This window comes from Candida tropicalis (genome assembly GCF_000006335.3).
Source record: "Candida tropicalis MYA-3404 genomic scaffold supercont3.3, whole genome shotgun sequence".
NCBI classification, from domain to species: domain Eukaryota; kingdom Fungi; phylum Ascomycota; class Pichiomycetes; order Serinales; family Debaryomycetaceae; genus Candida; species Candida tropicalis.
Window position 1 is genome coordinate 476,365 of NW_003020055.1, and position 26,312 is coordinate 502,676.

Below are 26,312 nucleotides of genomic sequence, written 5' to 3' on the forward strand. Positions count from 1 at the left end.
TTCTTTATTATTATCACTAACTACTGTAAGAATGTATATGGTTTGGGGGGTTGTGGTTTGTTGTTTGTTGATGAGAAGTTATGTCTACAATAATCGAGACAATATAAATTTGATTAAAGACAAAGAAGAAAAAATAAAAAAATGGGCACCCTTTGTGTTTAAGAAATCCGCATGATGCTAACACCAAGGCGGACTAAAGCTAATACCTTGAATCCGAAACGAGTAGGGGCGGGATATTTGTGATGGATTTCATATTTAAACTATGTTCTCTAAATCTGCGCCATTTAAAGCTGTTCTATACATATAGTCAAGACAAAATAGACTAATACCACTACTATAAATGAAAAGAAAAATAATATCATGAAATTCGTGCCCAGCATGTTTAATTTCACTCTTGATCTTTTGACTCTTGTGCTACATTTCCTGTTTTTTTGTGGTTTTATAATATAGCTAGGATGTAAGATGTTGGATGTAGCACGTTGGACATAGGTGGGACCATGTAAGCTAGCCAGGCCGGGACTAATTCGACGAGCAAACGAGCAGACGACTAAAGAAAAAGATGCGAAATTTTTATTTTAACTATATGTGGCAAATTAAGCGTTTCACAGGGAAATGTCCATTATGCATCATGTACTGTATTTCACTTCAACAAACAAGAAATGAATATTCTTTTGTTACTTTTCCATCTAAAAATTTTCTTTAGGTTCAGACATGCATTTCTTCTTTATATATAAAAAAAAAGGAACTCAAAAACAAATGAATTTGGGTGATTTCGGATCGGCGGGTTTTATTAAATAATGTTCGTTCATGATTTATCCCCTTAAACTAATCAACAACGGACAAATATTCTGATGAAACTTAAAGATGAAGAGTTGAGATAATAATAATAATAATAATAGTAAAGAGGTAAATCTTGAAATTACAGATATAGAATCAATAGATTGTAATCTTTAATTTTCTTTTTGACATGTGGCTTTGGTATAGTTATGATATTCTTTAAATGAAATAGAAAACAAAAATCAATTCATGTAATGTAGTTGCTTGATTTAATAGTAATTTCACGTTAATGTACTATATTGACTAATAATAAAGCGATTACCAAATCATCAATTAAAGTCTAGACGTTAAATGATGTATTGATATTATTCAACATTCACATGAACACAGACACACACACACCACCCATAGAAATATAATTTAGAGACAATGGACCACAAGCGGAAAATTACTATTTCCAGTTTCCCGCGACCACTTTCCGTATCTGGGAAGTAATATATACCATGCACGTAAATGAATTGTGGCTATCTAATGTCAATTCGTCAGAACATACTAATTTCAATTGTGTTTTAATAATAATAGGAAGAAGAAAGATGGATATTCAGTTTGTGCGATTAATATTTTTACTGTCGCATTAATAATTAACAATGTACAAACTACAACAAAGAAGAAGAAAAGGAAGAATAATAATAATAACCAAATCATCCTAAAGTTGTTTCACTTTATTACTTTTGAGTTAGTTACAAACGAAGGAAGCAAAAAAGAAAAGCAATATTTGTTATCTCATTAATTCTATCCGATACTTGTTTTTATTAATCGCAAAGATCTGCAATACAGACAGTGAATTCAAAAAAAAAAGACTGTAGGGTAGTAGATAATGAGTAAGCAGGTAAGTACGTAAGTACGTCCACATGATGTATGACATACTAAAAACAATAAAGAACAAAACTTTTGGAAATGTTCATTTGTGCATCATGTAAAAAACCGCCATAAACCCCAAACCTGTTTCGCACAATATTATCACGTATCACAAAAGTGAATACTAAAAAAAAAAAAATTAAAACCCTTAACCAATGCATAGTATTTACTACTATTCAACGAGATATAACCTCAGCCATAAAGCCATCATCCAATAATGTTTCACTTTTTTGTCGTCCTTCTCATTCATTGTTATTAATGTTATTGAAATTTCAGATATAACCATATAAATAAAATCACAAACTAATACAGATATATATATTCAATTCTACGCCTGATTTATCCTTCTACAAACTACGAACCCTTTGTTAAAATATATTGAGTTTCTTTTTTTTTTTTGTTTTTTACTTGTTAGTATTTTGATTGAAAAAAAAACCCCCAATTCGTTTTGTAACTTCTAAGGTTTGAACTCAGCAAAAAAGTCTAGCCCGTGTTCATTCTCTTACTCATCCATGTAAGAATTTATCAAAGATTGCTTTATTCTCTGGAGATTCAATCTCATCGTCATCGACATCATCAAGTTCACTTAGATCATTCTCTTTTAATACTGCGTGATAATCAAATGGTTCCAAGTTGGTATTTAATCCATCACTTCTGACTTTAGGAAATCCATCATCAACGCCATGCCTCATTTGTATTTCAAATAGTTTCAATGACGGTAGATCTTTATTACGAAATTCATTCATCCAGTTTCTCATTTTCTTGAATATATGAGAAGTTGGTTTCTGATCTTTGATTGTTTGTTCTTGTAAGTTGCTCAAATCTAGAACCAATTCATCGACCGACCAGTACCCATATTGAGAATTCTTCATGGTAATTTCAGAAAGTGAATAAACACCTTCCATTTTTGGTTTATAATTTTGCAACGTCTCCTGAGCATCATATTTACCATTCAATCTGGTCAAAATCTCCTCAATGGCTTGTTTTAATGGAAAATATACCCCATCCACTGCATCAAAACTCAACTGATTAATATGACTATCCAATTCTTGACGTTCTAATAAATCTTCACTCATATTTGTCAATCGATCAATGTCATTAATCAACATTTCTGCAAATCTTAATTTAGTTTTTGGTTCATAAAGCCCACCACTTTTCAATGTATTGGAATCATACAATATAGAACTTGTGGCAATCAAATTATTATTCTTTCGAATTAACGGTGCTCCTCGTTTCAGCTCCCTTTTCAAACACCAATATCGACACATTTCATCGGCAATAGATCTCAAATCTTGATCGATTTCTAGTTTGCTTCTATTGGGCAACACATTTAAATGCAACACTTGATTAGTAGACTCTTCAGGTAAACTGATCTGATTCGCAACTTTCAATCGATACAAAATCCCCATGAGTGTATCACTGAATAATTTGGGAGCAATAGGTGTATTTGATTCAGTAGTCCATTTAAATATATTCAATTTGTTAGCCGTCTTTCTCAGTTTACTCAATCTAGCATTCTGTTCATTCAACAACTTGGTATCCCGGTAATATTTCCTTACTCTATCAATCCCTTTAAGAATTGTAGCCTCATCATAATCAGCATCATCATCTGGACTATGCTTTTCACAATATGTTTTCAATGTTAACTTGTTACTAATGGCTCCTTTAATCCCCTGGGTCATATTCATATATAATCCTGCTCTTTTACCACACGTCACGTGATACGCTTGGAAACAACTTCTATTTGAGCATTGAATACAAGCACCAACTCGCTGTTTACATATATAACATGTTAATTTCCAACGACTCTTAGGAACATTATCAATTCCCTCAATAGGTTCCATATAAATGGGATTGGCAAAATACAATTCATTGATCCATAATGCACAAATAACATGACTCCAAAGACTATTATCCAATTGTTTAAACGCACCTGTCGTACTTGGACAAAAAACACATTGAGTTGTTCTATTCTTATTAATCATACATTTACGACATAGCCATTGACCTTCAGGAATAAATGCTACACCATAACATTCTTGATGTACAGCAATATCACATCCATCACAAAATACAATCGCATTGGCATTATCACAATCACTGTCATTACAAATAGCACAACGTTGATCATAAATAGAACCCGGTACTATTCCATCATCATTACCATATTTAGCGTTATTATGACCCATGGTTAATAATTTTGAAGAATTACCATTGGAAATATCATAAATACTAGTAGCTCCTCCACTACTGGAAATAACTGAATTCATACGATATTCAAGATGATCCCATTGGTTTTCCAAAGATGTCATGATAATTTCAAAAACTTCCGGAGTTATCTTAATTACATTTTTAGAATCATTGTTTCGATTTTTCAAAAATAAAAAATCTTGTTCATCCATATCATATTCAACTAAATTTTTTTTCATCTCGATAAGTTTTTCTATTGATTTGGTAGAGTTTCTAAATGAGACAGGTTGAAACGGTCTTATATAGGTGTTAATTCCACCAGTTGCCTTGGATGCAGATGTAGTTGTTACACTGGGCGTTGTTGGTGTTGTTGTTGTTGTTGTTGTTGCTGAAGGGTTATGGAATCCATAGTCTAACAATTGCCTATTGAATCGTAGATTTGCTTTTGGTTTATTAGGAGTTATTTTCTTGAATACAGGAGTTTTAAGATCTGCTAAGTTTACATGATGTTTATCATTATTGGTGATCTCCACTATTTCATTAGGATCATTTTCATCATTGTTGTTGTTATTTGAATTATCAATTACAAATACAGGAAGTTGTTCATGTTCATCAAGATCAGGATATATTTCCTTAAAATCAGTTTCTTCTCGTGGCTTGTATGTAAAATCAAATGTGACTCGATCTGAAAATGACATAAATTATACTATGGATATATTGGTGGGCGTAAAAACTAATCATACAATATAAAAACTATTTAGGTTTTGATTGAGAGAAAGGAGAATTTTTTTTTTTTCTTCTTAGTTCTCGTTTTGCTTTGCTTTGTTATCATCAACTATTTTTTTGGGGAGCGCGTTTTTTTTTTTCACCTCATTGGTGTGTCTCTGTCCAACAGCAAAGGGGCTCACAACACGAATGTTGCTGATTGTCGAGATGCATTCAATGATAAACCCTTTTTATGAGGAGATGCATCATACCTACGGAGTTCATCATACAAATGGACGCCTGATCCTTCTCTTGAAACAGCAGCTGAACCAACTGGGGAAGTGAAAAGTGAAACTGTTTCTGGTGACAGACAATAAGCACCATGTAATGTAAAATCTTTATTTAAGGATTCAAAACGCCCGCGTTCTAACCTGCTACTGATTGAATTGGAATGGTGTAAACTTGGAGAATTACCATTAGAAAATATACTTGTAATTTGATCTCTTTGTAAAGCAGATAAATTTGTAACTGATCTCTTAAGGTGATCCTTCTGAGAAAGTCTCAAGAAACTACTTGTTTTTGTCTTCAAGAATGGATGATACAACAATTGTTCGGCTTTTGGTCTTTTAGATGGATCGAGTTGTAAACATGATGAAATAAACTCTCTTGCGTCAGATGAAAGATCAGTCCAATAATCGTCCGGTTCAAATAAATATTTTCTATTTTTAATGGCATCTTTAGTTTCTTCATCATCATCACAATCAAATGGCATATATCCACCAAGCATGAAATAAGCAACAACACCAATAGCCCAAATATCAATAGGAAAACTATATCCTTGTTCACGATCAAACATTTCAGGAGCCATATAACTTAAAGTACCTGAAACATCATGCATTTTTTCATTTGAATTCAATATTCTAGCTAATCCAAAATCACCTAATAATATATTCTTGTGATCTGAAGAAAGAAAGAAAATATTCTCAGCTTTAATATCATGATGTACTATATTATGACAATGTAAAAATTCCACAGATTTAACCAATTGTTTAAGTATTCTTTTCACGGTATCTTCATCAAGTCTACCTTCAGCTGATACTTTATTCCATAAATCTCCACCACGAGCTAAATCAGTAATTAAGTATAAATTATCTTCAGTTTCAAAATAATCAATCAATGATAAAATATTTACATGAGATAAAGATACTTGCTTTAATATTTCAAATTCATTCTTTAACATGGTTTCATTACCATACATTAATCTTTTACTATACTTTTTTGCTGCATAGTGTCTACCAGTAGTACTATTCTTACATTCAAAAACCACTGAATATGAACCATCTCCTAAAGGTTTCTTGGATAAAATATAGGATGTATTATTAGGAGTGGTTTTGGCATCACCATCTTGTTCCCAAGGTGTAAGATTTAATCTAGTCATTTGAATATACTTTGACGAACTAAAGAAAGAAAGAAACAAAAAAAAATGATGAGAAATTAGTAAAACAAAGGGGGGATTTCTCAACGATCTTATATAAAGTAGATAGGATTTATCTAAAAATTAAATTTAATAATCGGCGTACTTTTTTTTTCTGGTTTGCTTTGGTTTTGTATTTAGATTTTATATTTTGGGGGAATAAAAAAATTTAAAATTGTTCCGAGATGAATTGTAAAGCATTGTTTCGTCACCCCATTGTAATTTCATTTCTTTTTTTCTTTTGTCCCCGGAAAATTAGGGGGGATCCTAATGGTTGTCCCAAAAGTTCTCTTTACCTTCTATCTCCTATTCAATAATTGAAACCCAGCTCTTTAGTTTTAGGGAGTTTACATTAGAGAGTATTGTTGTTGCCATATACTCCTTCAAACCATACTATACATGGTAAACATCAGGGTTCATGAAGTAAGGTTCCAACTGGAGATTGAACAAGCGACTGCGGGGCGCGTAACTCGGAAAATTACTCGTTGCTTTTTTCGCTTCAGTTGCTCCGACTTGTAGACTTCCTAATTGGGAATGTGACATCAATCTAATATTTCATTAGTTAATATTCACGTGACTGGAAAATTTTTGGAGCTCATCACTTCACAAAGAAAAAAAAAAAAAATAAAAATAAAATTAAAAGTTCTAAATAGTAGATTTGCTCCACCTAGTTGTATCATCGTTAAACACTGTACTACCACAATGAGTTTAAACTTAGCTTCCTTGAAGGATAAAATATCCAGCAAGTTAAGTCAGCAAAATGACAAGAAGAAAAGTAATTCCAAGAAGGATAAGAAGAAGAGTACTCAGGCAAACAATAATGATGTAAAGAGTGATAATAAGAAGAAAGAAACTAAAGAATCAGAAAATGAAGGTGATGTTTTACGTCGTGAAGCTTTAGCCTTAGGTGCAACTGAAGAAGATTTGAAATTATTAGAAGGAATTGAAAGTGACGATGAGAAAAGTGAACAAGAATTTGAAGTTGATGATACTAAATTGGATAAATCTTTCAATAACGATTTGAGTAAATTTATGCAAGGAATTGGATTGGGTGACGGTGAAGCCATTGTCGTAAGTGACGAAGAAGAAGAAGAAGTTCCTGAATTAGTCGATGAAGATCAAGAAGATGAAGAGGAAGAAGAGGAAGAAAATGAAGACAACATTGAAGAAGATAAAGAAGAATCTGAAGTTGAAGAAGAATCTGAAGAAGAAGAAGAAAGTGAATCCGACTCCGACTCTGACTCTGACTCCGAATCAGAATCAGAATCAGAATCAGAAAGCAAAGTTTTATTTAAAGAAGTTGAAGTTGATAACAAAAAATCTAAAGAACAAGAACCAGACAAAGTTACTGATCTTTCATCTGTTTCGAGCTCAAAATTAATTGTTCCAAATCGTACTGATTGGTTTAACATTGTTGAAGTTCCTGCTGAAACACCAATGAAATTAGATAGATTTGCCAGAGAAAGATTATTAGATAGAGCTAAATCTACCATTGAAAAAGACAACAAGACTTATTTAGAAGAATTTGCATCTAATACTTCACAAAAGAAGTTCTTGTCTCAAATTTTATCTGATGGTACTTTGAACGATAAAATTTCTGCTTTAACATTATTGATTCAAGAAGCTCCATTACATAATATGAAAGCCATGGACACTTTATTAGGATATTGTGATAAGAAATCAAGAACAGCTGCATTACAATCTATTGCTGCGTTGAAAGATTTGTTGATTAACAGTTTATTACCAGATCGTAAATTGTTCACTTTTGATAAGCAACCATTAACCAAAGAAGATTCAGATTTAAAATTAGCTATTTATTATTATGAAGATTACTTGAAAGGAGTTTACTTTAAATTAATTCAAATATTGGAAAAATTATCTCAAGATCCTATTGTACATGTTAGAATGACTGTCACTAATCATATTTTCGATTTATTGAGTGCAAAACCGGAACAAGAAGTTAATTTGTTGAAATTAGGTGTTAATAAATTGGGTGATATTGATAATAAAGTTTCCGCTAAAGCTTCCTACTTGATTTTACAATTAGAGCAAGCCCATCCTGCTATGAAACAAATTGTTACTGATTCCGTAATTGATGTTATCTTTCAAAGTAATGACGATGGTCATGCCAAATATTATGGTGTTACAACTTTGAATCAAACAATTTTGACCAGAAAAGAACATGAATTGGCCAATTCTTTGATTAAAACCTATTTTGCATTATTTGAAAAGACTTTAGTGGAAAGTGATGGAATCAACAAAGAATCAAATAAAGACAAGTCAATTGGAGAATCACAAAGAGGAAGAAAAAACAACCGTAAGAATTTCAAAAAGGGTAAAAAAGGTGGTAAATCAGTTAAAGTTGAAGAAAAATCCGAGAAAGAAATCATCGAAGAAAAGAATGCTAAATTGTTTTCTGCATTACTTACTGGTTTGAATCGTGCTTTCCCATTTTCTCAATTACCTAATGATGTTTTCCAAAATCATTTGGATACCTTGTTCAAGATTACTCACAGTAGTAATTTCAACACTTCCATTCAAGCTTTAGTATTGGTCAATCACATTGTTTCTGAGCAAGGATTGAATTCCGACAGATATTATAGAACATTGTATGAGTCATTATTGGATCCAAGATTGGCCAATTCATCTAAACAAGGTATTTATTTGAACTTATTATTCAAATCGTTAAAGAATGATATCAACAACAAATCAAGAGTTTTGGCATTTGTGAAGAGAATGTTACAAATTTGTTCCCATTGGTTGAATGTTGGTGCTATTTCTGGTATGTTATACTTAATGACTGAATTATCCAAGACCATTCCTGAAATTTCTGATTTGTTAATTGATGTTGCCTCTAGACCAGAAGAAGAGAATGATGAAGAAGAACAAGCCGAAAAGGAGAAACAAGAAAAACACACTTCTGCCGATGAAGACTATGATCCAAGAAAACGTGATCCTAAATTTGCCAATGCTGATAAATCATCATTATGGGAAATTGGTCAATTTGTTAACCACTACCATCCAACAGTTTCTATTTACGCATCTTCCTTCATTGATGGCTCTAAACAAGCCAAACCAGATTTAGGATTATACACATTGTCCCATTTCTTGGATCGTTTTGTTTATAAAAATGCTAAACAAAAGCCGCAAACCAAAGGGTCCTCTATTATGCAACCTTTGGGTGGTGCTCATACTGGATCATTATTAGTTAAAGCTACAAACTTGTTAGATACTGATATTCCCGTCAACACTGAAAATTGGCTCAATAAGAAGATTGATGATATCAAACCAGATGAAAAATTCTTCCATCAATATTTCACTACTAAAGTAAACAAGATTAGAACAAAGAAAGACACCAAAGATAAAGGTGACGGTGAAAATGAAGATGATGATGAAGAAGAAGAGGAAGATGAAGGAGAAATTTGGGAAGCATTAACCAAATCAGGTGTTGAAGATGATTTGAATGATGATTTGGATGATGGTTTCGAAGATGACTTAGATATGGAAGACTTTATGTCCGACTCGGGCTCAGACGAAGAAGAAGGTGAACAAGGCGAAGAAGGAAGCGATGATGATGGTGCTGTATTCAAAGATGCAGAAGATTTCGATGATGCCGAAGATGTTTTCCAAAATGCTTCTGATTTTGATGAAGCAGATTTAAGTTTAGGTGATGATGATGAAGAAGAAGAGGAAGAGGAAGAAGAACAACCAGCTCCTAAGAAACGTAAATTGTCTAAAAAGAATACATAAAGCATATAATTTTTTTTTGCTTTTTGTCGTTTTTCTTTCACATAATACACAATTATAATTATTAGTAACCGCAACCGGCAACCGGAAAAATAAAGATTTTTCCATTCTTGTAGGCCACAAAAATACGATCACCATGTACAGCGGGCTTTCAATTGTATTGGCCGAAGTAAAACACTTTAAGTATATAATTCTTACGTAATGTACTAATACATATTTTTCTACCAGCTGATTGAAAAAAATAAAACGGTAGCCAAATGTCAACTCAATGCAAGTTGAAAGCATAAAACAGAGACATCAAACAAATAGTATAAACATGCAGAAACGTTCATTTAAAATCCTTGTTGTTTCTTTCATCGTACCTGAGTATGCATTGGATAACAATTAAAAAGAAATCACCAAATGAATATTTGAATGAAAACATAAAGAAAAAGGTGCTAAACACCGAGTTCGGTTCAATTTTGTGTTTAGGTCAAGGAAACGGTTAAAGGGCTTTTACCGAAAGCCATAGTAATGTAACGCAACACAACGTATGAATTTGCTTTTTTTTTTTTTGGAATTCAATATGTCATACCTTTACACGTTCTCTTGTTCTTCTCCTCTCAAATCCCCCATGGATTTATGGGTGGTTTGTTACAGCTACGGTTAATCCATTCATGCAAGATACTGGATGTCTATAGAATAAATAGCGCCATTTTTGATTTTTCTTTTGCTTATTTTCTTTTCTTTTGATGTGCTGGTGGTGGTGAGTAACAAAGTTACAGAATTCTGTAGCATTGTTGTATTTCATGTCTTTTGGTACTTTCATGTAAATTTGTGCAATTCAAAACAGGTCAGTCTTTTTTTTTTTCATTGCATTGCATTATGACTTTGCTTCGCTTTAACTGCTGAGGTTGAAAATTCCATTCAAGTTTTACTTTCATTTCAAATAAAACCGAGTTACCGAGCGAAGTCTTGGTACAATAAGAAGGGTTCCGGTCAATGTCTCCTTATTCGTTTACATTCTACACTAGTTTTGACTAGCAAAAAGGAAACTAGCTTTGCTGCAGGGTGCATAACTCCGTGGTTTCTAGAAAAACTAGTCAAGATTTTCAGTTGGATTTTTTTTTAACTAAATAGTGACAGACAGACAGGGCAAGCAGGCGTTTTGTTTATTCAATTTTTTCATCAAGCCCCGAAACCTCTCAAGCAAAATTTTCCTTTCAAATCGTAAATGTACCCAACAAGGATATCTTTTCTTTTCTTTTCTACTCTTCGCTTCTTTTTTTAAAAAAAATTATTATTTATCATCATCATCTTGTTCTTTCTTCATCATCTTATTTATCATTTGAAAGCAATATATTGATCAATAAATAGTTTAACCATTTTTTATTTTTGACGTTTTATACCTCAACCTGTCAATACCTGTCAATAATTTTTTTCCCTCACTCCTCAGGGTTCTTAATAAGTATACACGTTTAATATTCAATCCTTAATAATTAATATTTCATACAATTCAAAACTTGTATTAATTCCATTCCTTTTATTTGATTTTTAAAATAGTAAATTTCTTTAGTGTATAAAAATGGTTTTATTTCGAGATGGAATCCAAGCATTAACCAAAAGATACGATATGTGTCTTGTTGGGTCAGACGGAGTTGGTAAATCCACCCTTATAGTTCATTACATTTATGACAGATTTATTCCAGATATTGAAGATTTAGATGCATTATATACCAAACGAGTGGTGACACCAGATACAGGGGGAAGTTTTCAAGAGATATCAATATTTGAAAGTGATTATAATAAAGATTTATACAGTGAAAGTCGAGAGATGCATATTCTTAATGCCAATACATTAATTCTAGTATATTCCATTGCAAATTTAAAATCTTTTATTGATTTAGAAGATTATTATTCAGGAATTATACAATTAAGAGGTCCTCATGATATCCCTCCAATATGTCTTATAGGTACAAAATTTGATTTGGAATCCAGTAGTCGAGAGGTATCATATTATGATGGAGCTGATTTTGCTAAGAAAATAAATGCTGTTGCATTTCATGAATGTTCATCTAAAGAATCTTTTGCTATTAAAGATTCATTTGAAAAAATTACTGATTTAGCTGTTAAAATAAGATTAGATCTTGATAAGAAAGAAAGAGTAACAACTTCAATTACTGGTGATGATGAATTAGAATTACCAAAATCAAATGTTTTATCATTATATAAAACGTATGATTCGGTGAATTCAGATTTCCCACTGCCAGGTGTAGCACATGATATTATAGATGATAAAATAGATCCAATAGATGATCTTCATCATGACAAACAAGAACTACAAGAAAAACAAATTAATCAAACAAAGAAACCACAACAACTGCTAGATCAAGATCAATCTCCAAATGATTGCCCATTACCAAGATCATCACATTCTAAACTGTCATCTACAACATCAACTACCAAAAAAATAAGGAATCCAATTCATGTAATGAGATCAAAATCTATAGAACGAGATTCATCGTCATTGAAAGCATCATCTAAAAAACATGGATGTTGTGTCATAACTTGATTGCATTTAAGAACTTACCATATTTTTATGTTTACATACGTTTAAATAGAGCTTTTTTTACTTTTTTTTTTTGCTTCTTCCTAGTATACTAAATATTAACTTTTTATTTATATATACCCATACGTAATGTCTTATATACATAAATCAAGTAAGGAAATACCCATAATCAGTTAATAGATTAAAATATTTTCTGTGATATCATTACTATTGATTTATGTTATTGGATTTTCAATCATTGTTCTATATCTGGGCATGCTCAGATATATGGGAGAATCCTCTAAATTGTTCTTGCATTTCAGAAGTAAGAACAGTTTCAACAGGAGTTAATCTTGGAGTCTCAGAAGTAAACTCTTGATCAAAATTGGAATAGTCATGTTCAGATTGAACTTCTGGAATATATGGTGCTGGGATTCTACAATGAAGCACATCATCAAAGTTAACATCATGGAAATATGGATGTTCCATAATTTCTTCGGCATCTCGTGGACCACTACCAAGACGTTGAGAAGGATCCTTGGTTAATAATGCTTGTAGTACCAATACTGTTTGTCTAGATAAGTTTATTGGGTACTTAACTTCATCATTCTCAATGGCATTGAAAATATCATCCTCATCATCACCTTTGAATGGAGATTGGCACAACAACATTTGGAACAATAACACACCAAATGCCCACCAGTCAACACTTCTATCATATGGCTTACCTGCAACAATTTCTGGAGCCATAAACTCTGGAGTACCACAGAAGGTGGAAGTGGTGCTCTTATGCCACATGTTTTCTTTACATAAACCATAATCACCAATTTTGATATGACCTTTAGTGGTAAGTAAGATATTATCCAATTTCAAATCACGATAAACAATACCATTATCATGGAAATATTTCAAACCTAAAAGAACTTCACAAGCATAAAACTTGGCTCTCTTCGCAGTAAATCTATTCTTTTGGATGTGCCACATCAAATCACCACCGGAAATATACTCCATAACAAAATAGATTCTATTCTCCGTTTGGAAACAGCAATGCAAATTCAACAAAAATGGATGCATTTCTCTATTAGCCGTTAAAAATACTCTCTTTTCTGATTTGACACTTTCTGCTTCATCATTTTCAACAATGAAATCCTTCTTCAAAACTTTGATTGCACATAATTTATCGGTATGTCTTGATTCAGCCAACATAACTTTACCAAAATTACCCTTACCCAAAACTGCCAAAAATTGGAAATCATCCAACCCAACTTTTCTCTTACGACGCTTGGATTTTCCGGATTTACCACTAGAGTGACTTCTGTGATGTGTAATCTCTTCCTGTTGAACTTGTTGGACTTGTTTATTTTGATGGTGAACAGCTGTTTGTGGAACATGTGGTTCGACTTGATCCGCAAATGGACTGCGCATATCTTCTTCTTGTACATTGGAAAGAATTTCATTTCTAGTATGCTTATTGTGGTAATCAAAGTCACTAAAATCATTCTTTACATCTTCCATCACAACATCTTCAACCTCTTGTTCATGTTGAGGTTGTTGTTCCATAGAATAATCTTCTGAAACGACAGGAGGTATTCCATGTCTTTGTTCTCCCAGAACGCGGCGAGGATCATAGTCTTGTTGTTGCTGCTGCTGTTGCTGCTGTTGCTGTTGTTGGGATGATTGAACATAACTGGTATCAAAACTAAGATCAGATGTATCTGGTGCACGACGCTTTGTGACTTGATGTTGTTGAGGTAATTCAACCGGTTCTTGGTATTTGTTCTGTACAGTAGTTGGCAACTTTGAAACATAATCCAAATCTGCATGAGCAATTGAGGCAGGTCTTAATGACTTATATGACTCTTCATTAGTGTGCAATGTTTCACCAGAGTCCAATGATTCCTTCTTTTCAACTTCGGTTGAAGGTCTTGGTGGTAATTGTTTTCCTAATTGTGGTTGTGACCTCTGTCTAGAAGTAACCGGTTTCTTCGGTGAAAGCTTGGTAGACTCAATCGTAGCAAGGATCTCATTAGCCATTTGCAAAGACATACCACAGAAATCAGGAACTAAATGAGTACATTGAGCATGACACATGACGCCACATTCGGTACATTTTCGAACATTCTTTTTACCCCAAGGTAAAAGATAACCACAATGACAACACCATTTTGTACCATGATTGGTAACTGGTTCAAATCTATGAGGAATACGATGGTTTAATTGAGCAGCATCATAATCAGAACCAGATTTAGAAATACATTTCGTAACAACTTTTTGGTAACACTTTTTATGACACAAGAACTTACAATCTTGACATTGATAACCAGTATAACGCAAAAATTCCCCACAAAGGGCACAAGACATAATATTGTAAAATTGTTTCTGGACAAATTGGTGACCATGTTTCTCGAAAACTTCTTCCTTTTTTTGACGAATGGCACCATGACGGCCCAATGGACCTCTAAATTGTTTTCCTTGGGTAAGCGATTTTTCAAAATTCAAATTGACCAACATTTGACCACCCGGTTCCAAACTCAACCATGTGCTGACCAGAATATTGGCATCCTTGGCTTCCTGATTCGGAGATCTTGATGGTGTCAAATCATCATTTGGAGGTAATGGTGATGTAGCTCCATAACTACCACCAATAGTGCCTAAATTACCACTAGATCCACCGTTTTGTGGGAAATTGGATGCTGGTAACCAACCACTTGAACCTTGGTCTTTGGCAACTTTCCTTTTACGAATTTCTTCTGCCAAATCAAAAAGAGAAAGCCAATTGACGGCAACCGGAACATAGACTCCATTTTGTTTATCCATCACAGATAATTCTATTTCATGACTTTTATCAACATCAATAATCATTTCTTCATTCCAATTGTCGTTCTTCGATGGTTTTGTTCGTGCCTTTTCCAAATCATCAATTTTGACCACTATTATGGTCTCACGTTTCTTCATTGGTGCTGTGGCGATATGATCAACATCTCTAATACAGGTGACAGAAACAGTTAATCTACCTGTCAAAAGTTTTCTTGAGTGCTTGGTACCATCCATAATCTCAAAATCACGATCAAATTCATGATCATTGATACTAAATTTTTGATACTTCTTCAATGCCTTTTCCAATAAGTGGATTCTTTGGTCACTTTCCGCTTTGCCACCTGCAGCAGCATTACTTGATGATTTGTCACCATCCATGAGATAAAGGTGTGACAACTTTTTGTTTGCTTCGGAATACTTATTTTCTACTTGAAGTTTGAACTCTAAATATTGTAACATGTACTGGATCTTATTTCCAAGGGAGGGACATTCATATTTGATCAAATCAAAATTGGAATAATTCTGTTTGTACTCAGATACAACAGAACTTCTACCATCAGCAGTAGCCGTTTCATTACTACCATGTGTATTTAATCTTTGCATTTGTCTTGTCAATTTATTCATAGTCTGTTCATAATAGTCAATTACCGACTGTGATTCGATGATTTTGGATTTACATTTTTGGATGACTTCTGGATTATTGGTGTTTTTTTTAACATTGTTGAAACCTTGAATGATCTTACGCTCTTTTTGGATTTTTTGTCTGATCTCTTCAACAACTTGCTCGGGAGATTGTTGGGGCGGATGTGACATTTTTCTTTATAATGAGGCAAGTTTGGATTTTTAGTTCCTGAATGATCTGATGAAAACTTAGTTAATAATACTTAAGAAGAAGGATAACAACTTGTAAATGTTGACAACCAATTCAAATCAAACCAACAAAAATTAAAAAGAATACAAGAATTAATTTGAAGGAGAATGAAGGAAAAAAAAAAATAAAAAAAGAGAATGCTTAAAGGGAAAGGAAAAAAAAAACTTTGTTGTTGTTTTGGATCAAACGAGTTTTTTTTTTTGCTGTTGTTGTTGTTGTTGTTGTTGCTAAGATTTTTTCTGTTTTGTCACTGTAGTGTGTAAGAGATTTTGCTGTAACTGATTCAGGCAAATGATTACGTAATGCGGCTCTAACTTTCCAAAATTTTTTTTTAATTATTTTAGCCTTTTCTTCTTCTTGATACATAAAGACGAATTTGTTATCTGCACAATATCTTGATTTGTTAAATTCAATTGTTTCTAATGTTACTGTATATAAACCCACAGGCATGGCCATTCTTCACCATACCAATTTGTTACCCACTCTGGTACAAATATATTACAATGATTGTTTTGGGTTTACGAACAAGATAACAATGTACAGTGCATACCATAATAAAAATAGAACAGCCAAAGAATGAAAAACTAAATGTGTTGAGATTTGCAACGCGGAGAAGGAAAAGCTTTCTTTTTTTTCTTTTGTTTGATTACATCAGATTTCGTACTTATTGCCCTACACTCTATTTACTATTGCAACGACAATTGCAATCTGGCACAGGACAAATATAATGCTTTGAAAACCATTCTTCAGCATGATGCGCATGACATCCATGATTACAAGTAAGACAGAAACTAAACCAGTCTTTGAACCTCTTTTCAAGTCTTGCAGCAATATTAGTTTCTGTACCGCCATCTAAGTTATCATCTGATTCTAACGACAAATCAGTTCCTAAGGACAATAAACAAATTGAGCACCTTGGCAAAGGAGCACCACAATGGGGACATGCATTGATAATATCTGTCAATTTAACATTGGTATTATGATTGTTTAATTTGTTGAACTGCTGTTTCAACAACGCTTGGTTATTGGTAGTGCTTGATTTGATTTTTGAAATATTCTTGTTGCATCGATTACATTGTAGATAAACTTGTTTAGGTGCAGCCTTCACAGTTGTTTGGCCTTCAAAAGTTTTCGATAATTTTGTTCTGGCAACATCAAATTTTGCTCTCACACCAAATAACCCCCAGCTATTTAGCAAAGATCTATAGCAATCAATCCAGTGGGTTGTTCTTGGATCATTGAAATATCTAGGACAAGCAAACAAAGCAATTAATGATGCAGTCTGAACATCTGTAGTTCTATCAACATAGCTCTGTAACAAATCAATTCCTCTTGGTGTTATTCCTGTTAATGTCAACCCTTCCAACTCTCCTTTGGTAACAACTGCATCGGCAATTCTATTCAAATACACTCCTAAATCCTTATCAGAAAGGAAACACAACGCAACCCCTAATCTTTCTCTCAATGACAATGCCGACTCGTCCAACACATCCCACCAGTCATCGTCAGCTATGAATGCAAATATTGCTCTCAAATACGGATCATCAAGTTCCAGCGCCATTTTTCTGCATTGATCCTTCCATGGACTATTAACGTGAGAATGCTTATACGCCAAATAACCTGCAACTGCAGTTGCAATTAACCTTAATCTCTCAGATTTGGCTTTTGACAAAATTTCAATCGCTTTTGGAACATCACCATGGAAAACTGCCCATCCTGCTGCCTTCTCGTAGTAACCAAGACTAATTAGCGTTTTCAATTTCTCTTCAAATTCAGCATCAGTGAAATACCAACCACAAACCACTAAACAAAGTTTTCTTTGTGCCTTCTTTTCACTATCGTTTGGTATACTTATACCTGCAGTTTTCTTACCCTTTAATGAAATTATATTCTTAACCGCTTGTGACATCCAAGCTTCAGAAATAGGTTCTCCATCGTGTGTTCTCTTTTGGTCATTAAGTTCTTCAACACCTTTCCAAATACCCAATACACCTAGATAGCCCAAATCTATTCCTTCTGAAACCATCGACCCTTTATCCAATGATTTCTTGGCCAAAGATAGCCATTTCCAAGTGTTTTTCAAAAATAATTTATTATCACCAGCGTCTAAAGTTTCCAAGATCAACACATTCTTGTCACAATCCACACCATACCCCATCTGCGCACGTTTTCTAATAGTCACACAGATATCGTTCCCGATTATATCAGACGAATCTAGAAATCTATTCAACGGAATATCCTCATCAAAATTGTTATCAAAGGAATATCTCTTACCTTCATCTACCATATTTGATGGTGCCAAACTATCGTCATCAACAGTCGAAGAAGTAACAGTAGCATTATCGAGTTTGTTAAGATCGTCGTTCAAAGTCAAATCTCCGAGCCTTACTAACGATGATCGATGTCTTTGATGTGCTACATTTATTTGATCAAGTGGCTGTGTTGCTTCCACAAACTGTTTATCAAGGAAATTGGTGGCTGTACCTTCAGGACCAGCTATTGAGAACTCGTTGATTGGATTGAAATCCAAAGCTTCAATACATTCCACAACTGGCATTCTGAAAACAGTACCTGATTGTCTCATGCATACAAAATTTGTAGAAGTGTGGGAAGTTATATCAGGAGAATAGTCAAATGAAACAACTTTCTCATAGTCTGTTTTGGTATCGAGAACCAACGATACAAACAATGACTCTTCTCTTGGCTTGTATAGCTGAGATGCCTGTTGCTTTAAGCTTTGAAGTGTAGAAACATCTTTGCTTTTGAAAGGTTCCACGATACTATCATCACTAGGAACAATATCAGTTTGCCATCTTCTAATCAAGTCCCCGTTGAAGACGGATGCAAATTCACCTTTTCTGACAGTCGAGTATCTAACACATGGATTACTTACTTTTCTTGACGAGGCATCGCTTAACAATCTATTAAATTGTAAAATTGGTGTCTCTGTAATCACATTTGTTGAACCCAGTTGCTTGTATTTGTTCGACGTTAACTTTCTTCTATCCCAAATTGCCAAAGATCCATCTTCACTAAATGATTGAAACAAATGGCTTTGAAAATAATCAATTTTCAAACCCGATGTACATTTTGTAGCCATTTGATAAATTGGTTGGTCGGTTCTTAAATCAAATTCTCTTAAAAATTTATACGACCCACAAATGATATTGGAGTTTTGGTCTGGATAGAAAACAGTAGATAAAATAGCTTCATTCGGTAGAAGTGACGTGACTGGTCTTTTCAAATGATTATTATTTCCGGATGATGAATAACCATCAATATTCCAAATTTGTAATGACGTATCCTGACGACCTTTATCAAACCCCACAGCTACTAGGTTGTTATTGCTGAAGGAAATGGAATTACATGGACGATTCTGTTTTGGACGCAAGTTTAAAATTGTTGAATTTGGAGAATAGATATCAAATATAGAAATGTTCCCATTTATTGAGCCAACACCAACAATACCCTTATTAATATCTGAGTAAGATGAGCACTGAATGTTCTCAAATCCAGAACGACTGTAAAGTTTTGACATTGAATTGGACTCCACGCCGGGATCTTCATGGTTGGTTTGATATAAAAGAACTTCATCACCCATTGGTGTCACAGCTATAAATTGTTGCTCATACACATTGTCCCAGCTCAATGCACGAGTTATTGATCCAGTCATCTCGTTGTAATAATGTTGTATTGAAATGTCGGTGATAATTGCAATTTATCAGAATGTTATTTTGCCAGTTTCAGTCTCTCGGCTTCTTGTTTTTTTTTTTTCTTTTTTTATTTGTTCTACTTTTCTTTTCCAGGCTTATTCTGATCAAATAGTTAATCTTATTATCCTTTATCAACTGATTTTTCAGTAAGATTAACATTGCAATATCTTTTGACAAAATATTCGAGTCTAGAACTGAATAGTTACTTTTTTTCTTGTAGAATTCATATTTCCAGATTATATATTTCCATGTTTGGCCACAGATTTGAAATGTTTCCATTATGGTACACGTGACTTGTGTTAGTTTTTTCTTGTTCAATTCCATCAAAGATACATTAAATTACACCAGTATACGTCTATATATGGCATAATAGAACCTTTATTCTACTTTTTCTTTTTTCATTCTTCTATGATGTAGTTTATTTATGCAATATCAATGCATATTCCTTTTTACTTTACTTTGACCGTTGAATTCACGTAAATTAGTTGTATCTTGTCTATGTTCCTTAAGTGTGAAAGTTTAAAAATTTAACAATTCTTGAACAGTTCAAATCACAATTAAAGGATGCAATATAAGATCAAGAAATAAACTGAAAAAAAAAATAATTAACTAATACTAGAATTAAATCATTTTTATTCACTCTCATGAGACTATAAATACCAAGAATGAGGATGGATAATTGCCATCATTAGAATACCATTTACTTTTCATTTTAAACTTAACTATAGTTCACTCCTTTTAAGATAATATACTAACTATAGAGTCTCTCCTTTAACAAATACCAACTTTATTTCAATTCCTTTATTTGAATTTTTTTTTAAAAAAAAATGTATTTTAAATTGTTAGTTTCTGTTGCAGTTACTTTGGTTTCTTTGAGCTTTGGTAGTCCAATCACTACATGTTCGCTACCAAGTGATGCTGACATTGTTCCTGTTGGTGCTAATGGATGGGCAATGAGTCCAGATGAGCCATGCATTCCAGGTAAATACTGTCCTTATGCTTGCCCACCAGGTAAGGTTATGAATCAATGGGATCAAGAAGCTACATCGTATGCCTTTCCTAAATCAATGAATGGTGGATTATATTGTAATGATGATGGTTCAGTTTCGGTTCCTTTTGATGGTGAATCATTATGTGTTGATGGTGAAGGAACAGTTACAGTTCTGAATAAAGCTGGAGGTAATGTTGCCTTTTGTCAAACTGTGTTACCAGGTAATGAAGCCATGTTGATTCCTAATGATATTAAGGGTGGTTCAGAACAAACCTTGGCTGTTCCTGGTCCTAATTATTGGGCTGGAACTGCTGCTCATTATTATATCAATCCTCCAGGTGTGTCTTCATCTGAAGCTTGTGTTTGGGGTAGTTCTGATAAAGCAATCGGAAACTGGTCACCATATATTGCTGGTATGAATAAAGATTCGAGTGGAAGTACTTTCATTACTATTGGCTATAATCCAAAGTATATTGATGATTTCAACGGACAACTTCCCGACTTTGGAATTAGAATTGTTTGTGATAACCCAGACCAATGTAATGGATTGGATTGTGAAATTAATCCAAAGAATGGTTTTGGAAAAGCAGAAGGACCATCTTCTGGAAATTCACTTGGTGCTGACTACTGTATTGTTACTGCCATGAACAATGCTAAAGCTAGAATAGAAGTGTTTTGATTTGATCATATCTTGGATTCTTTGATAGTCTAAGATAAGTTCTGTTTGATTTATGTATATTATTCACTCGCTTATATATAGGTAAATATTGTTTATTCATAATATATTTAAAAAACTACTCATTTGAACATATTTTTTTTTTCTTGGAGTTTTGCAACAAACTTCATTTGAAAAGGAACACAGAGAATGTCAGCAAGTTCAAAAGATGGACCAATAGTCAATTATAATGGAGAGATTTACACACAAGATGATAACATATATATCAAAAAGGATGATCAGTCGAAGAATATAATTTTATGTTTTGATGGTACCGAGAATGAATTTGGCCCGAAACCGTTTACTAATGTCCTTAAATTGTTTAGACTTTTAGAAAGAGACAACAAAAATCAGTTATGCTATTATCAACCAGGTATCGGATCAAGTTATCATGCTGATTTAGATGATTCATTTGAAAGAAGTTTTAAAAGCACAACTTTGTCCAGGATCAGTAATAGATTTGATGCCTTTGTAGCTTTCACACTTGAAAACCATGTGATGACAGCATATAGTTTTCTCTCCAAGGTTTATAACACCAATGACAAAATTTACCTTTTTGGATTCAGGTATGTTTGTATAAAGTATGATTGTCCTTGGAAGAAAATGTTCTAACATGTTTTTACTTAAGTCGTGGGAGCTTTACCGCCAGAATAATTGCCGGCATGATTGAATTAGTGGGATTGGTTAATACGGGATTGGACGAAATGACTCCTTTGGCTTGGAATATTTATACTAGTTGGGAGTATCATGGACAACCAGTGCAAATTGAACACATGACAGCTGTCATGGCCAATGAATTTAAGAAGACATTTTCTCGCACCAATACAAGAATATTCTTCATGGGATTATGGGATTCTGTTAATTCAGTTGGTGTGTTGTGGGATAGAATCTTCCCGTATACCATCAGGACATCAAATGTTGATCACGTCCGACACGCAGTAAGTTTAGATGAAAGACGAGCCAAGTTTAAACAACAACTCTTTGCTCCTACTGAATTCAAGGAAAACCACGTGGATGACAGTATGAGCTATATTCATCTTGTCATGGCACTTTCATGGGGTCAACTCTTAAGGTATTTAATAGATGCATTAACTGGATGGAAAAAGCGACCACTTGCTAGTATCAACGATCTAGAAGAAGTTTATTTTCCAGGAAATCATGGTGATATTGGTGGTGGATGGGAACCTACCCCAGAGGGACTGTTTTTATCAGATGTTTCATTCAGGTGGATGTTGGCACAAGCAGTGAAGTTTGGTGTAAGATTTCAAAAAGGTGCGGTTCATCAATGGTCTTCTGATTTTCCTTCTGTGTCCAGTTTTTTAGCCTATCACCACGATCTTTTATCACCCATCAAGAAATGCCCTGAGCGTACACCAAAAAGCGGGTTACCGGAAACTCCTCTAAAACGATTCATTGGTCGAGCTGAGGATGGGTGCTTTTATTCTTTACTCTGGTGGTTGTTAGAATTTATTCCATTTTTCACCACCATGGAAGATAAACTGGGTCATTGGAAACGAGTTCCTCAACCAAATCTTGGTCGTAGTAGAACAATTTCTGAATCAAGTTCACTTCACTGGAGTATATTTTACAGATTACATTACATTTGGGATTACAATCCGAAGAATATACCCACAAAATCATTCGGTGATCAATTCGTACGACTGCTACAAAATTTCAAAGAATTCAAAAGCCTGGATATCCGAAAATACGCTCAAGATTTGACCATTGCTAAAATTCAAAAAGATTGGAAGTCTGATTTCTGGAAGAAAATACCCGATGAATTGGAAGAGATCATTAAAAAGAACCCAAATATCTAGATGCAGTTTATAATATATATTAAATCGAAATATACATGTGAAATAAACAAACTTTTTTTTTCAGTATCAGTCATCTTTCATGTGAATAATAATATCAAAAAAAAAAGCTGATACAAGTTCTCTTTATATCATTTATAACGTGTTTTCAAAAAGTATTTGTTTATTCTTATCATTATTTATTGAATAGGTTTTCATCTTTTTTTTTTTCATTTATTTTTTTATTTAATAAAGTTTTTTCATGTAATTGTTTGATCTTTATTTCTAACCAACAACCAAAGTTTCGTCATCACTGAAGACATATTCTGGGATTTCCAAGTTCAATGGAGCTGGACCTTTTCTGATTCTACCGGAAATATCATAATGGGAACCGTGACATGGACAGAACCAACCGCCAAAGTCACCAGCTTCACCAATTGGGACACAACCCAAATGGGTACAGATACCCAACATGACTAACCATTCTGGTTTCTTGACTCTGTCGGCATCAGTTTGTGGGTCTCTTAAAGCTTTAATATCAACTTGGTTGGCTTCTTCAATTTCATCTGGAGTTCTGTGTCTGATGAAAACTGGTTTACCTTGCCATTTGATAATGACATTCTTACCTTCTGGAATGGCACCCAATTTGACTTCAACTTTAGCCATAGCCAAAACATCAGCAGAGGCGGCAAAAGTAGAAAGGAAAGATTCAACGGTGGATTTGGCACCGGCGGCAGACAATAAACCCATAGAACCAACCATGAAGTAGGTAAAGTTTCTGCTGCTTTGTGGAGATTTGTTGTTCAAGTATGATGAAAAGTCTGGTTGTTGGTAGTTAGACAAAGTAGTGGAAGTGGTAGACAAAGCTCTAATAGAACCTAAATATCAATAGTTAGTTTAATTGAACCAAAATTAATCACATTGATTGCCCGAGATTTTGAATACACCAGTTCCATCTTGAATCAACAGAACAGATACACACATCTCTATCAATTAATATTCTTTATGAAACATACTTTTTAAACCTAAACCGTTCTTCAATGATCTGAAAGCAAGAGAAGACATCTTGTTATTATTGGTGTGTTGAATAGGTACGTTGAATGATAATCAAAGCTAGAGAAACAGGTTCTTCCTTTTTTTTTCTAATTTTTATTTTTTTCATTGAATGAAGCCTTTTTTTTTATTTGTCTGTTTAACAATTTGTCACTTTGTGCAGTCCCAAAAACAATACAATTTTTTTTTCATTTGTTTCTATTGGCTGGAGTCGCACTGTTTTTAATTGTTACTGGTTTTTTTTTTTTTTTCTGCTTGGGCTTACTTTGTTAAGTTCAATATTGGTGCGTGAACATATATTGATTGAGAATTCTTATACGCTAGTAAGATTGTATAGTCTTTTACATCGTAAGTTCCTATCAGGTTCGTCAAATTTTGTCAAACAAGGATTGAATGATATATCAAATCTAACCAATTGAGTAAGTTGATGCAAATTAGTGTCAACCATTGATTTTAACCATTCATTAGCACGTATATCAAGTTCTCTCAAACCTCCTGGAAATTCGATATGATCTAAATCATGTAAGTTTGTTGAAACTATGAATAATCTGTTCAAATTGGGAGGCAACAAAATGGTGAACCCATTGGAGAAATATGTTCCTCTTAGTATCAACTCTTGGAGGTTTTGTGGTGGAGTCCAGGTGTTTATGTAAAAATGACCATGAAGCCCAAGACTTTTTAATGTTTCTGGAAACTTCAATGGATCCAATTCATATTTGAAGTTTCTATTAAAATCACATGATTGAATAAATGAAAGTTTAGTCAATACTGATAAGTTAACCCCTTTTTCAAATATGTTGCTTCGAAATGGCATATTTGTCATTGCTAATTGTTTTAATTGGGTGAATCTTTCGATTTTTAAACAATTAACCAATCCGGGAGAACTATCAATCTCCAAAACCTTTATATCATTAGATAAACCCAATTCATCAAAATCATCAATACGGGAGTTTCGTATATGAAATGATTCCAAATTTGGAAATATTTTTGCAACCAGTGAAAATTCACCAGCAACTTGAATGCCTGCGGTTAAATTTCGTAACTTGACAAGACTAACACCTGGTTGATCCATCGGATTATGTACCGTCAGTGTGCGAAGATCTGAGACCATCACTTCCTCTATTGAAGGGGGTAAGTGGTAGAACATATTCAAATCTGCATTTGCCACTTTTATTGATTTCAAACTTTGGAAATTATCAAAACTTTTAGTTGGTTTGAAAGAATAACTATGTAACGTTAAACTTTCAAGAGTTGGAGGAAACATCTCAATGATACTTTCTTTGATAGTTCCTAAATATTCAATTGTACCAATATTAAATCCTCGTTGAATGCAAAATACAAGTTCTTCAATATTTGCATTCATAAACCCATCAAGAATGTGTATCAAAGAAACACTTCTAAAAATATCTTCATACTTTACAGCCCATTGCATTAATTTTGACACCAGAGGATCAAGTTCATGATTTACCAAAACTCCTGATTGATACAATTTATACTTCGTAATCATAGGAGTTGAAAGATTGACTAATTCAATTTCTCTAGGAATAAACTCGAACTTTTGAATGGTTTGTACAAGCTCTTCAATCAGATTAAAAACAGGAGATACACTATACCATCGAAAATTAAGGAAACTAATGGGCTCCTTCAAATCGAAGCAACATTCTTGAATACGAACTTTTGTACGAAGTATTGGGATTATGTATGGGACTAAAGACTTGAAATCAAGAAACACAGTGAGAAACGGCTTAGGGAGGTATGAAATAATTAAATTAACTATTTCTGCAGGCTGCTTAGCCAAATTATTCAAAATATCACTAATATCCATTTTCAGGTAGTATTATCGGTACAAGAGAGAAGAGAAATCCAGGGGGTTGTATTTAAAAATTGTGGAGTAAAGCTTCTTATTATCATCACAGCAAGTTTTACGAAGTCACGTGATCAATCTCGGTCATATAAACACATACACACACAAAATAAAAAAAAGGGGGAGAACACTTATTTTGCAACAAGTATTATTTCAA

The 26,312-nt window shown here is 33.5% G+C and overlaps 11 protein-coding genes across 11 annotated transcripts; 5 read left to right on the plus strand and 6 right to left on the minus strand. All coding sequences in view use genetic code 12, as the record gives it.

Annotated features, from left to right (window-relative positions):
- Positions 1 to 2,201: 2,201 nt before the first annotated feature.
- Positions 2,202 to 4,583, minus strand: CTRG_02295 (uncharacterized protein; the record flags this gene model as incomplete). The annotated part of the gene is made up of 1 exon (XM_002547952.1): positions 2,202 to 4,583. One exon carries the CDS (start codon positions 4,581 to 4,583, stop codon positions 2,202 to 2,204), a length of 2,382 nt encoding a protein of 793 aa, XP_002547998.1.
- A 206-nt stretch (positions 4,584 to 4,789) lies between these two features.
- CMK1 (protein kinase) lies at positions 4,790 to 6,028 on the minus strand (the record flags this gene model as incomplete). The annotated part of the gene is made up of 1 exon (XM_002547953.1): positions 4,790 to 6,028. One exon carries the CDS (start codon positions 6,026 to 6,028, stop codon positions 4,790 to 4,792), a length of 1,239 nt encoding a protein of 412 aa, XP_002547999.1.
- A 738-nt stretch (positions 6,029 to 6,766) lies between these two features.
- On the plus strand, positions 6,767 to 9,814 carry MAK21 (RNA-binding ribosome biosynthesis protein; the record flags this gene model as incomplete). Its single annotated transcript, XM_002547954.1, has 1 exon — positions 6,767 to 9,814. The coding sequence occupies one exon, from the start codon at positions 6,767 to 6,769 to the stop codon at positions 9,812 to 9,814; it is 3,048 nt and encodes a 1,015-aa protein (XP_002548000.1).
- A 1,561-nt stretch (positions 9,815 to 11,375) lies between these two features.
- Positions 11,376 to 12,362, plus strand: RAS2 (Ras2p; the record flags this gene model as incomplete). The annotated part of the gene is made up of 1 exon (XM_002547955.1): positions 11,376 to 12,362. The coding sequence occupies one exon, from the start codon at positions 11,376 to 11,378 to the stop codon at positions 12,360 to 12,362; it is 987 nt and encodes a 328-aa protein (XP_002548001.1).
- A 240-nt stretch (positions 12,363 to 12,602) lies between these two features.
- PKC1 (protein kinase C) lies at positions 12,603 to 15,968 on the minus strand (the record flags this gene model as incomplete). The annotated part of the gene is made up of 1 exon (XM_002547956.1): positions 12,603 to 15,968. The coding sequence occupies one exon, from the start codon at positions 15,966 to 15,968 to the stop codon at positions 12,603 to 12,605; it is 3,366 nt and encodes a 1,121-aa protein (XP_002548002.1).
- A 737-nt stretch (positions 15,969 to 16,705) lies between these two features.
- CTRG_02300 (uncharacterized protein) lies at positions 16,706 to 19,699 on the minus strand (the record flags this gene model as incomplete). Its single annotated transcript, XM_002547957.1, has 1 exon — positions 16,706 to 19,699. The coding sequence occupies one exon, from the start codon at positions 19,697 to 19,699 to the stop codon at positions 16,706 to 16,708; it is 2,994 nt and encodes a 997-aa protein (XP_002548003.1).
- An 867-nt stretch (positions 19,700 to 20,566) lies between these two features.
- On the plus strand, positions 20,567 to 21,409 carry CTRG_02301 (uncharacterized protein; the record flags this gene model as incomplete). The annotated part of the gene is made up of 1 exon (XM_002547958.1): positions 20,567 to 21,409. One exon carries the CDS (start codon positions 20,567 to 20,569, stop codon positions 21,407 to 21,409), a length of 843 nt encoding a protein of 280 aa, XP_002548004.1.
- Positions 21,410 to 21,595: 186 nt separating this feature from the next.
- On the plus strand, positions 21,596 to 22,057 carry CTRG_02302 (T6SS phospholipase effector Tle1-like catalytic domain-containing protein; the record flags this gene model as incomplete). Its single annotated transcript, XM_002547959.1, has 1 exon — positions 21,596 to 22,057. One exon carries the CDS (start codon positions 21,596 to 21,598, stop codon positions 22,055 to 22,057), a length of 462 nt encoding a protein of 153 aa, XP_002548005.1.
- A 50-nt stretch (positions 22,058 to 22,107) lies between these two features.
- CTRG_02303 (T6SS phospholipase effector Tle1-like catalytic domain-containing protein) lies at positions 22,108 to 23,262 on the plus strand (the record flags this gene model as incomplete). Its single annotated transcript, XM_002547960.1, has 1 exon — positions 22,108 to 23,262. One exon carries the CDS (start codon positions 22,108 to 22,110, stop codon positions 23,260 to 23,262), a length of 1,155 nt encoding a protein of 384 aa, XP_002548006.1.
- Positions 23,263 to 23,523: 261 nt separating this feature from the next.
- Positions 23,524 to 24,303, minus strand: RIP1 (ubiquinol--cytochrome-c reductase catalytic subunit; the record flags this gene model as incomplete). Its single annotated transcript, XM_002547961.1, has 2 exons — positions 23,524 to 24,116; positions 24,255 to 24,303. 2 exons carry the CDS (start codon positions 24,301 to 24,303, stop codon positions 23,524 to 23,526), a joined length of 642 nt encoding a protein of 213 aa, XP_002548007.1.
- A 301-nt stretch (positions 24,304 to 24,604) lies between these two features.
- On the minus strand, positions 24,605 to 26,116 carry CTRG_02305 (uncharacterized protein; the record flags this gene model as incomplete). The annotated part of the gene is made up of 1 exon (XM_002547962.1): positions 24,605 to 26,116. The coding sequence occupies one exon, from the start codon at positions 26,114 to 26,116 to the stop codon at positions 24,605 to 24,607; it is 1,512 nt and encodes a 503-aa protein (XP_002548008.1).
- Between the last annotated feature and the right edge of the window lie 196 nt (positions 26,117 to 26,312).